This window comes from Delphinus delphis, chromosome 11, assembly GCF_949987515.2.
Source record: "Delphinus delphis chromosome 11, mDelDel1.2, whole genome shotgun sequence".
Taxonomy (NCBI): domain Eukaryota; kingdom Metazoa; phylum Chordata; class Mammalia; order Artiodactyla; family Delphinidae; genus Delphinus; species Delphinus delphis.
The window spans coordinates 55,521,841-55,534,541 of NC_082693.1; the positions used below are offsets into that span (position 1 = coordinate 55,521,841).

Genomic DNA, 12,701 nt, shown 5'->3' on the forward strand with positions numbered 1-12,701 from the left:
TGTGCTGCAAGGACACTAAAGTCCTACTACAGGTAACTACTCAGATAGCTCTTCTCATTCTCAAACTGTGTTAGCAGGTGAAACACCTCTAAGTCCATTCCTAAGAGCCTTGTGGATGACAGGTGGGCCAACATGGGACTCGGGCCCATGGCTACTGCTCACTATTTCCTGTAGATGCATGATATCTTAGGTCCTATGTAGAACACAGCATAGGGCCTGTCCTCTAAACATTTATATACCAAGACAGTGTATCTACATGTATATCATTAACTCATTCTGCATTTTCTGAGCCAGTCCTCCTACACGTCAGGCTTTGTTCCTGTTCTCAAAAAGTTCATAAGGAAATAGACAAAACTACAATTACCGTTCTATGTGATAAGTGCTAGAAAGAGATAAAGTGCTATAAGAGTACAGTAAAGGGCACCTAGCCCACACTGGGGCGGGATAAGGCTGGGTGGCAAGGAACAGGGAAGGGTTCACAATGGAATTGATGCCTGGGCAGAATAATGAAGGATAAGCAAGAATAAGCTAGGTAAGGAAAAGATGGAGGGCCAGGGCATAACAAGAAAAAGGAGCAGCATATGTAAAGACAGCATGTACGAAGGAGTATGGCAAGACTGGAGAACCCAAGTAGTTTGCTGTATGATGAGTTTATTTATTTCACTTAGTTGTTATTGACACATTTGTTTTCTTCACTATGTTTGAGTGCTTGGATGATGGAGATTGTGTGTAATGGTTTCTCTCTTCCTATGTCTAGCAGTAGGCACGTAGATCGAGCATAAAAAATGTTTGATGAATGAACGACATGGTGTAAGGGAGAATAGTTAGAAGTCCATTAATGAGTAGGGTCATGTCTAGTCCCAGTGAATAACAGATGGGGTAGATTTAAGAATTATTTGCAAAATAGGATGGATAGGACTTGATATATTGGAGATGGAGTATAAAAGAGTAAATAATGACTTTCTAGGTTTCTGTTTTTATTATAGGTGGATGATAATAATGATGTTATTAATAATAGCTAATATTCATTAGGCACTTTGTGTCATGAAGTACACTAAGTATTTCACATATATTAAGCCATTTAATTTCTTAACGACTTAGTTATGTAGGTAATCTTATTATCCCCATTTACTGGAGCTATTAGAGATCAACTAGCCCAAGGTCACTGACACAGCTAGTAGGTGCCAAGCTCAAACCCAGGAATTCTGATTCCTATAGCCATCCACATAACCTACTCTTCTTTACTGCCTCTAATAAATGTGATCAATATACAGAGCAGGGGTCCTACTCAATACATATATCACACAAATTGCATGTAACTCTTTTACTAAACATAGAGACACATACTATGATGTGACTGCCTCTTTTGGATCAGATTTTCGGAAGCCTGGTTTGTATTTTCACGTTTCCTCTCTGGAGGACCTAAAGTGGGGTGGAAGTTATCAAAGAGTTGACACAAAAGATGAGAGAAGGCAGGTGCAGAAACGACATTTTCGAATGCTCTAGCAGCTGCTAGAATGCTGGAATCTAGGTTCTATCAGACTCCCCCTCCTCCCATCCATCCCCCCAGAGACAACAGACACGCACGAGCGCACCCACACCCACACACGTTGTAAGGTACATATGCACGCCGTGTGTCAGGTTGGTTCTAGCTGTCCTCAACTCACATCGAAGGTTCATTTTCCGACTCCTGGAAAGCCCAACACACTCGAAGTGAACCCGAGACCGCCTGTCGAGCCCAGGGCAACAAGGCTTAGCGCCAGCTCGCCCTGTTCCCAAGGAAACCGCCCGCTGAGGCACCTGGGGCCCGCGCCGGGCACCTGCGAAAGCCCCGGCTGTCGCCAGGGGGCGCGGGAGCGCGTCGGCCCCACCGGCCCCACGCCCGCCCCGCCCCCATCCCCGCCTTCCCTCCCCGGGGCCGGACCGCTCCCGGCTCCCAGCTCCGCTGCCGGCGCAGGCGCAGTCCCGCGCTCCCTCGGCGGCTGCCCCCCGGTAGTGCACCCGCCGCGGCTGAGTGTAGCGGCGTCGGCCCGCCGTTCTCCTCCGCCTGTGACTCCTTCGGCGCGCGTTGTGTGCGGTTCTGCGCGCGCCCCTGAGCGCCGGCCGCGGCCGCGGTGGGTTAGTCAGGTGAGTGCATCCGCGGGAGGGAGAGGCCCGGGGCGCGGAGCACCGCCCCCCTCGGTGCCCGCGCGCCCGCCGCCCGCGAGTCGGCCTGGAGGGGCGGCCGCGGCAGGTGCAGGTGAGGGCGCGGCGCGCGGAGACCCGGCCGACTGTCCTGGCCCAGGGAGCGCGCTCCCCCGCCTGGGCTCGCGGGCTCCGGGACCCCGGCGGCGGCGGCGGCGGGGGTTCGGCGCTTCGGAGCATCTGGGCGCCCCCTGGGGCCGCTGGTGGGCGTCGGGCGGCGGCGGCGGCTCGTCCCCTGTCCTCCGGGCCCCGGCGCGTTACTCATTAACTGCGCGGTTCCGAGCGCTGAGGCTGGGAGCCCGGCGCCCGGTTACCTGTCGGCTGGGCGCGCGCGGCCGGGAGCTGGGGCCCCGGGGTTGCGGAGGGGGCTGTAAGGAGAGTTCGCGAACAAGTCTGGAGGCCGGCGCTGGACGGGGCGAGGCAGTAGGCGTGGACCGGAGACGGCGAGCGGGGCACCGAGTCGAGGCGTAGAGGTCACCCTCGGGAGGTTTCGGCGAAACCTGGTGGGCAAGAGCCGGCACCCGGGATCGCGCCTTAGGAGGCAGCTCAGTTCAGCCTGACTTTTGTTTCGGGGAGTTGAGGCGAGCTGCACAGACGTAATTGTAATTACACAGCCCTTCCAGCGTGGATAACTCGCTCCGACCGCCCGGGGAAAAGATAGCTTAATGGACTCTGGAAGTGATGGTGGTAGGTGGAATCTGCAGCACGTGAAGAGTTGTCAGTTGTTATGGGATTTAAAAAAGAAAAAAAATCTGTAATGACTAAAGGGTAAGGTCTTGAAAATTAAGAGCGCTCAGTTAATACTGATTCCGAAGAGGCAGTTTAGTTTCGTGGAAATGTAGCATATTCCGAGGATACCTGTTTCCTACTCTTCTGTTTCCCCCTCCAACTTATCCCTTGCAGGGTAGGGAAACAGCCATGTAATCTTTTGCCGTGGAATGATTACATAATTGGAGGAGAGGCCGATAAGAGGATTAAAAACAAAACCGTTCTATTGTAAATCTGTTGAAAGACCTGGTTTCTGTTCATTATCCTCATTCGTATTTTGTTGTTCTTGCCCTTTTAAAGAAAAAAAATGGTGAATGGCGCTTCAAGGAGAAAAGAGGCAGAATAGATTTGTAGACCAATCATAGTAAATATTTGATACTGGTAAATATTCCACCAGTTTTATGGGGCCTTGTCCTGTTAACATTTGCTATTTATTTACTAGTGCCGTGCATTTTGATAGGACACTTCATGTTTGGACAGACACGTATCCTAAATATGGTTTATGTGATATAATCCTAAAGCCCTTGTGGAATGTATAGAAATAAACTTAGCAGTTATACAGTTTTACTACAGTAGTGTATGTCTTACTATTAGAAGAAAAGCCTTTTCATTTTTTTCTTTTTCCATTTCAGTAATATTATATATTGGTACATACCTTTGTGAACCAAAGTGGATACATTTAGTATAACTCTTCCTTGTGTGTTTGGCGAACACCTATCCGTGGTATGGAATACCTCTGACTTTTCACCAGGATGGATATTTGATGTTCAGCTGCTTTGTGAATTTGCTAATTCGTGGAGTTTCTAATTAGATCCAGCTGTACTTTTTGAATTGGTGTAGTTATGCATGTGCTTCCTTTGATGATATTATTTTCCTTTAATTTTCACTAAACCCTCAACCTCTGCAACACATGCATAGACACTCTACAAATAATTTTTTAAATTGAAAGAGCCTTAGAAGACAATCTACATCATCATCTTGTTTTTTGATATGGCAGAACAAAAACTGGTAGGTTACAGTAGTTTCACATGTATTATTGTAGTTAACCTTTTTCCCCCTCCCTTTCTGAGCAGGACTCGCTGAACCAATTTTAATGAAAAACTGTCTATTTTTAAAGTTTTAGCTCCATTACTTACCGTGCATATGACCTTGAGTAAAGCATTTAACCTCTGAGCCTATTTTCTCCATTTGTAAATGGATGTAGTGTTAGGTTGAACCATATGAATTTGCCAGTATTCAGCTGTTTTTAATATGGCTCAACCTAATATGAACTTCATAATGGTGGGATGAGAATTAAATGAGATACTCCACGTGGGAGGTGGAGGAGAGGAACAGATGTTAACGTAACAGTGTGCCATGCATCCTGCTTGTTACTTCAAGTACCTTGACTCCTCTAGTCCTCAGCACATTCCTGGAGTATAGATGGTGTTGTTGCATGTTACAAACCAGGAAATTGAGGATCAGAGAAGTGAAATAACTTGCCTCTGGTTACTTAGTTGTCGGTGGTCCTATAGCTGCCTAATGGCAGAGCCAGGATTAAACACTGAGAGTGACTGCCCCAAATGGAACTCCTACCAGTTTTGCTCCTTCCATTCCTGAACTACACCTTCTGTAAAAGAGCTTTGTGACTATAAGAAGACACATAGATGAAAAGTGTTATTATTATTTGTATTTCTGGTTAAAAAATATCCAGGTTTTCTGATGATGGTGATAACCAGCACTGCTGCTACTACTACGGAGTCTAGAGCTTATGGTGTATCAGGTTCTGGTGTAAACACTATGCCAACTCATTTATTCTCACAGTGACCTAGGAATTAGGTAATACTTCATCCCATTTTATAGTTGGGAAGGTTGAGGCACTGAGTGGTTATGGAGCTTAAGGTGATGGATGCTTAAGGTCAAAGCTAATTAAGTGAGGGCACTAAATTAGGAGTCTGGTAGTTTGTCTTTGATGTCCATGATCTTAACCACTACACTCTACTACCTCTTCATGCATAGGTTGTAATACTGAAGAATTGGTTTTAATTTAGCTTTTATGAGATACTTAATATTGGTGTAATAAGTAATTCTTAATGTATCACTGGAGATTTTTAAATCAAATATTCATTGAGTATCTAGTCTGCAAGTCACAGCGGGGGTTAAAGGAAAGACTTTAAGGCATCTGGAAGGTGGGCTGTGTAATCATTCCCATATCTTTTGTAAGTTCCTCAAAATTTAGAAAGCACTTTCACATATGTTGTTGTTGTAATTTTAATGAGTGCCAGATAAGACACAGTGCTAGAATAGTTGGAGAGTGGGGAGGAAGGAAGGATGAGTTGGTAGAGGTACTTGCGTGTTGAGGGAAAGCTTTGAGGATATTCTGAGGGGAGTGCACCTTTTCAAACTAAACCTTTGCCCTATATAGTGCTAGTCAAGGTGTAGTTCAACAAAGCATAGTAAATTGGTTACTAAATGAATTACCTAAATACACCTGATATCCTAAAATAAAATATCTGAGGTTTTGAAAGCTCCTTTCTAGCTAGTTTCTCTTTTTTTTCCTGTACTACTGCCCTTACCTTTGCCATGTAGTACGTATCTTTTTTTTTCTTTTATGCTTCCAAAGCATGGAATATATGCCTCTATTTTGGTATTTATTTTGATATTTACATTGTTTGTAAACATTCGTTGACAATGAGGTGTCTTTTTCTAGTGTACACATGCTTTGGAGGCAGGGCTTTAATTCATCTTACCCCATTTTATAGCTTTAGCATTGGGCCTGGAACCCAGTAGATACTGTGCTGTTTGGTGATGGATGGTCAGTGAGAAAAAATGGTAGGATGTATTGAAATTGATCTAGCAGTAGAAATGGAAATGAGTGTTCAAAGTGGGAATTGAGGGGACTAAGGGAAGGGGAGGGGTTACTTACAACAGGTAACATTAACTTGCCAGCTCTGTTTCCCTTCTGCTTTCTCTTTCAACTTAAAGCTAAATGAGGTAGTTTCATAAGCTTCAATTGTATATAGAAAAAAGTGAAAAAGTAATATTGATTTATCTTAGGATATCAACAACACGAAATTCCATAGCTATAACCATAAGCTAAGATTACTTAGAGGGAAAAGAATGGAAATTATTGAAATAGTTCAAGTTTGAGAGATTTGTTGCTTATAGTTAACACCTGTAAAGGAGCATACTGATGATAGCTTAGAACCAATTAAATAAGTGAATTGTCATTTGATGTGTCCAGATAATAGTATTGAGTATTTGTTTGTGGGCATCTGATTGACAGATCAGGATAAAGTATAAAAGAACAATTAAAGTAAGTTAGAAAAAGAGTAAGTAAATGTGCATTAATTAATTTCCTGTTGGGAAGAGAATTACATTTGAACACTATACCTCAGAAGGGCTTGTTTTCCCCCTCCTTCTCCTTTATCTAGGATAAACAAGAATTCCTTCTGTTTTGTAAGACAGACTCCTTTCTGTGCTCTTGTTATTTTCCCCATCATTTATTCCTTTTTAGGTCTTTATAGATATTATACATTTGTGTTATGCCTTACAATCTTTAGAACATTTTTACATTGACAGTTAAGCCATTTGATTTCCTCAAATGTAGGCAGGGGGGATAACACCACTGTTATAGATGTTGAAACTGAAGCTCAGAGAAATTAAGTGACTTGCCCAAGTTCACACAGCCAGTTAATAACAGAATCTGAACTAGAAAGGTTTTCTGAAGCTCGTTTGATCAAATGCTCAGGTTTCCCCAAACTTTAAAAATTCAGTTTCATCAATCTTGCTACAGGGTACTTGCTGTTTTATCTCTAATTTTTAAAGGTGGCTGGGAGTCACTATCTCTACTCTTTGCTGCTCTGCTATTTATTCCCTCTCTAAAGAGTCTTACTGTTTATTTATCCAGTCAATATATACTTCAGTGCCTATTGAATATTTAGTTGACATATATTCTTACATACATAAGATAAAGAGGCTTACACTTTTAAGAAGAAGAAACCTGGAAAACAATTATTTTTTACATTTTTGTTCCAAGAATTTGTAATTAAATACAGTGTTAGTAACCCAGTAAGTTCTGAGAATTTTCTGAAAACCTTTAATTTTAAGAATCTGCAATAACTAACATCTCTCAGTATGTTAGGTTGTACATTTAAATCCTGTGGAATTAGTAAATGGAAATTAATTTGTGGTCTGTTTTAATAAGAGTGGGAAGATTGTGAGCTTGACAGACCACCTGACTAATATTTCCCTTGGGTTATGAATTAAATTCACACTTATAAACATAGACTGCTTCCTAAAATGTAAATGTGAAATTTTTTTTTTTTGCTACAACCAAAATGTTAGTTTGGAAAACCAACTTTATAATTATAGGGAAAGTTAATGAGAAAATTATTTTTTATATATACACCTTTTTGTTTTGTTTTTTCTTCCTTTATATAGTATTTGAATAAATCTCAAAACTTTCTAATTATTGAGAATTTAAAATACAATAAGTAGATGCAAAAGTATGATGAACCTCAAATTTCCCATCATCTAGCCCATCAGCAACAGTCAGTCCTGCCCCATATACTTCCCTGTATTATTCCCCCTCATGTACTATTTTGAGCAAATTCCAGGAATTGTATAATTTCATCTGTAAATATTTCAGTATGTATCTCTAAAAGATAAGGGCAGTTAGCTACAATACTATGACACACTTTAAAAAATTAACACGAATTCCTTAGTATCAAATATCCACACTGTTTTTGAATACATAAGGCCACTATAGTAAAATCAGGCTTCTGTTGATTTTTATTTATATGCTATTCCTCCCCTCCCCATCAAGAGCTATAAGGGGCTGAGTGAGTATTTATTTTAAACCCCAGCAGGGCAGCAGAATAGATAAGGAAATGATGATAGCAAAGAGAATATAGGAAAAAACCCAGAAAGAACACAAAGTAATAGCAAATGCTCATTTCAATAGCAGTGCATTAGAGAAACTTTAGTTTTTTCTTTCTGAAATTAAACAAGCGTTCAGAGATTAAATAGGATTCTTCTATTTGGATTGTTCTCTTCTTACGGTTGGTTGGGTAAGACTGCCTTAGAGATCCTCTGTCTTGATGTAACCTTTATCTGAGTCTTACCCCTGACCTCCAATCAGTTTTACCTTTTAAGTGATTCTTAGATGTAGTGGAGTCAGGTGTTGGAGTCAGACGCACCAGGGCTTGAATCCTAGCTCTGTGGTTTATTGACTGTTTGACCTTGACAAAATTAATTTAATCTCTCTGATCCTCAGTTTCTATACCTGTAAAACAGACATAAGAATCATTTCAAAGGGATGCTGTGAGGAATAACAGAATAATGTACATAATGTATATGTGTATGTGTCACACATATAGAATGTAATAATGTAATGCATGTGTGTGTATATGTAGAAATATAAATGAATTGTTCTGAATGTTTTTCATATATATAGATAAATATGCCTCCGTCTCCTCATTTGCAATGTGTGATCTTGGCATTAGATCAGACCTTCATAATCTCTTGCCTAGCCTGTTGCAATAACCTCTTAATCAATTGCCTCTAGTCTCCTCTCTCTAGTTAAAGTCCTCGGGAGTCATTTTTCTCATGACATCACAGTATGTCTATACTTCCTAAAACATAGATCTGAGAATCTCTTAGATAAACTCCAAGCAGCAGTTTCCATGTTAAATGAAGCTTTTAATTATCTGTCGCATATCTGCCTCTCCAGCCTGATTTTCTGTCACTCTTTTTTTTTTGGTTAGTTTCATCAGTGCCAAACCCTTATTCCTTGACTGTCCTGTCGTATTTCCTTGCCTAGCCCACCTACAGACTCTTTATTCAGCATTTCAAATCTAACTTATATTTTTTTCTCCTTGAAACATTCTCTTCCTCCTCTCCCCCGCAACCCACAGGGTAATCATTTAGTGGCTCATGATAGACTATGCACCTTCTTTTTAGTCCATTTTCATATCTGTGTTCTCAGAACTTAGTACCAGCATGTGCCCTGAGGAGTTGAAGCTGGCAGACATCTTTCATTCCAACTAGAATAAATATAATTGATAAAAATTATTAAGTACACTTATTTTATACTAAAATAATATATGTATAAAATATATTTAATAAGTATATAAATCATTAAGATTTTTTCTAGGCATTCGTTAAATGAGTTAATACACATGAAGTTCTTAACAACACATAGTTAACTGATTCATAGTTAACTTTCAGTAAATATTGACTGCTGTTTTTGCTGTGATAGTGCTGACTTCTGCAAAGAAGAAATAACATGAGATGCGTACTAGAAATCAGAAGCAACTGGTTTTGATCAACTTTTTTTAAATTGGAAATCAGCTTTATTACCTAAAGCTGAGTAATAATAAAGCCATCCAAGCTGTGTTGGTAATTCACCCATAAGAATTTAATGCTGTTGTCCTTTTTACTCATTTTTAGTGATCTTTGACAAGTTTAGTTTATGAATTGGGATAATCTCCACTTGAAATTAGTTTTTTAAATTACTTATTACTGGGCTTCCCTGGTGGTGCAGTGGTTGAGAGTCCGCCTGCCGATGCAGGGGACACGGGTTCATGCCCCGGTCCGGGAAGATCCCACGTGCCGCGGAGCAGCTGGGCCCGTGAGCCATGGCCACTGAGCCTGCGCGTCTGGAGCCTGTGCTCCGCAACGGGAGGGGCCGCAGCAGTGAGAGGCCCGCGTACCGCAAAAAAAAAAAAAAAAAGTTTAAATTACTTATTACTTAACGCAAAGAGTACTACTGCTTAAAAATAGTTTATGTTATTCATATAAGAACTCTGAATACAAAATAAATCTTAAAGCTTCCATGTACTATTTGAAAGAGCAAAAGATTTTCAGTCTAGTTGGCAGCTCATTACCAGCTAAGCTAAACATTTTATGGAAATTTCACATGCTTGATAAAGGGACTACATTTAATCTTAAAATAATCTCCTTTTCGGGAGTGACTGGAATTTAAACAATGTGTTGTAGGTAGCGGCACTGCTCAGAGGTGCTCTACTCTACGAAATACTACTTGCATTTCTCTTTTAATTCTCACCCTGTGAGGAAGAAAACCGAGCTACAGATTTCTAGATGAGAGAACCTAGGCACACATTGGCCCAGTAACTTGATAGAAGCAGAATTCAGACCTGCCTCTCTTTGAGGTTTGGGTCTTATGTTCCTAGCCTGTGCTCCAGTTTATGCAACATTTGTATTTTCCATAAATACTTTGCTTTCATACCTTAGACATACCTGGAAAGTCCTTCCAGGGGGTTTATCTTTCTCATTATTTCCTACTCTTCTTTGGGTCTTTTCTTTGGCTTCACTTTTCTGGGAGTCCTTTCCTTCTGATTTATTTGCCCCTCCTGTGTGGTCTCTTAGTAGCCTCTGCATATTCTATAGCATTTATCACACTATCATTGCCACCGTCAGTGTCTCCTACTATATTGATACTATTTGGGAGCAGAGATGATTTATCATCTTCTTTCCCCAGAGCCTGGCACATAGTAGACTCTCAATGAATATTTGTTGAAAGAATAGTTGAGTGTTTATAGGAAAAATAGGGTGGATATTGCAGGGATGATGGATTTTAATTCAGCTTAAGGAGAAACATATTTACATGAACCATCTAACAGTGGAAAGGCAAAGCAATTCTAGTAGTAGTAGTGTGGTGTGGTGGTGAAGAGCTAGGACTCTGGAGTCCAACAGACATAGGTTTTATTTATTTATTTATTTTTAAAGTCTTTTATTGAATTTGTTGCAATATTGCTTCTGTTTTATGTTTTGGTTCTTTGGCTGTGAGGCATGTGGGATCTTAGCTTCTGGACCAGGGATTGAACCTGCACCCCCTGCATTGGAAGGCAAAATCTCAACCACTGGACCGTCAGGGAAGTCCCAGACATAGGTTTTAATACTGGCTCCCCTAAGCTGCAGCTTCCTCAACTGTACATGGGCTGGAACTATACCTGATATTTAGTAAATGGTCAGTAAATATTAGCTGTTATTATGAGAGAAACCACCCTATAATCCTGTGTGACTGGGGGGGACTGGAAGTTTGATGGCCCAGCTCTCCATACCCTCCTTCTCCCCCTGGATTATTTTGAAGCAAATCCAGGTAATTTTATTTCATCTATAAATACTTTCGTGTGTATCTCTAAAAGGTAAGAATTTTTTTTTTTTATGTAACCATTATCTCTAAAAATGGACAGAAATTCATAATAATATCAGTAATATCCAGTGTTCAAGTTCCCTTTATTGTCTTATAATATGATTTTACAGTTGGCTAATTCAAATAAGAATTCAAACAAGGTCCATATATTATATTTCATTATGTCTCTTAAGTTTCTTTATAAATTCCCTCTCTTTTTCCACTTTTATTTATTGAAAAAACCAGGTGGTTTATCCTGTAAGAGTTTCCCAAGGTTTAGATTTTGCTGTTTTTGTCCATATGGTATTATTATTATTTTTTTTATTTTTATTTTTCGGTACACGGGCCTCTCACTGCTGTGGCCTCTCCCATTGCGGAGCACAGCCTCCGGACGTGCAGGCTCAGCGGCCATGGCTCACAGGCCCAGCCGCTCCGCGGCATGTGGGATCTTCCCGGACCGGGACACGAACCTATGTCCCCTGCATCGGCAGGTGGACTCTCAACCACTGCGCCACGAGGGAAGCCCCATATGGTATTATTTTTAATATGTTCCTCTAGGCTCTGTATTTCCTATAAACTGATGAAGATGTTATTTTTAGTATGTTCCTCTAGCCTCTTTCCTATAAACCGATAAAGACCTAAAGGCTTGATTGGATTGGGATCTTTTTTTTTTCTTATTAGGGGGGCAAGAATGATTCATGGATGGTGGTAGTGTTCATTTCCTGTTTTACCACATAATTCTCATAATGTCTGATTTTCTCCCTTTTTGTGATAATAATGTCATCAGTGAGTTCAGGTACTGTCATTCTGATCCATTAATTATAAAGTACCCCAGGTTTTACCTTAGAGTTTTAATAGTTATTGATAAGTGTTGCCTAGACTCATTATTTCATTAGGATTGCAAAGTTATATTTATTAAATGGGATTCTTTTAAAAGACGGATTTTTCCTCATAAACTATTTAGTTCTTTAATGTATAGGAAAGTCAGGCTAAATACTGGATTCTTTCCTTTATTTTACCAGTTTTCAAAATAGTGAATTTGTTCCATAGCACTGATCAAAAGGGACCAGTGAGAGGCTTCCCTGGTGGCGCAGTGGTTGAGAGTCCGCCTGCCGATCCAGGGCACACGGGTTCGTGCCCTGGTCTGGGCAGATCCCACATGCCGTGGAGCGGCTGGGCCCGTGAGCCATGGCCGCTGAGCCTGCACGTCCAGAGCCTGTGCTCCGCAATGGGAGAGGCCACAGCAGTGAGAGGCCCGCGTACTGTGGAAAAAAAAAAAAAAAAAAAAAAAAGGGGGACCAGTGAGATTTTTTTGTTTTGTCTTATTTTTAGTATAATCATGAACTCATGGGTTTAGAATTATTTTTTGTTCTTTACAGGTATTATCCTTTTTGATGTTCAGATTGTCCCATTTTTGGTTAGTGGGAGTCCTTTTGATACCACTCCAGTAGTCTTTGATAGCTTTCTTACTTCCTGGTAAAACAAGATGTTGCAAGGACTTTTTGTACATTACTGCCGCGGGCTTGGAATCAGCCATTTCTCCGAGGAGTCCTTGTTCTTTTTTCATAGGAAATGGTATTACTCTGGGTACAAGGGGTACTCATTGCTCCTG

The 12,701-nt window shown here is 40.9% G+C and overlaps 1 protein-coding gene across 10 annotated transcripts in view; it reads left to right on the plus strand.

The window, feature by feature from the left end:
- RAB3IP (RAB3A interacting protein) overlaps positions 1 to 12,701 on the plus strand; it is a 176,618-nt gene that overhangs the window by 116,022 nt on the left and 47,895 nt on the right. The window contains exons 1-2 of one of the 10 annotated variants that reach the window (XM_060025221.1): positions 2,268 to 2,952; positions 3,585 to 3,960. The exons of 3 other annotated variants lie outside the window; for them this stretch is intronic. Coding sequence is in view for 1 of the 7 variants with exons in the window: in XM_060025218.1 (XP_059881201.1) it covers positions 2,912 to 2,952 (41 nt within the window). In the remaining 6 variants the exon portion in view is untranslated. Of the gene's footprint in view, positions 1 to 1,980; positions 2,128 to 2,219; positions 2,240 to 2,267; positions 3,961 to 12,701 lie in introns of those variants that run through there. 6 more of the 10 variants (XM_060025223.1, XM_060025219.1, XM_060025224.1 and 3 more) reach the window with 6 other exon arrangements.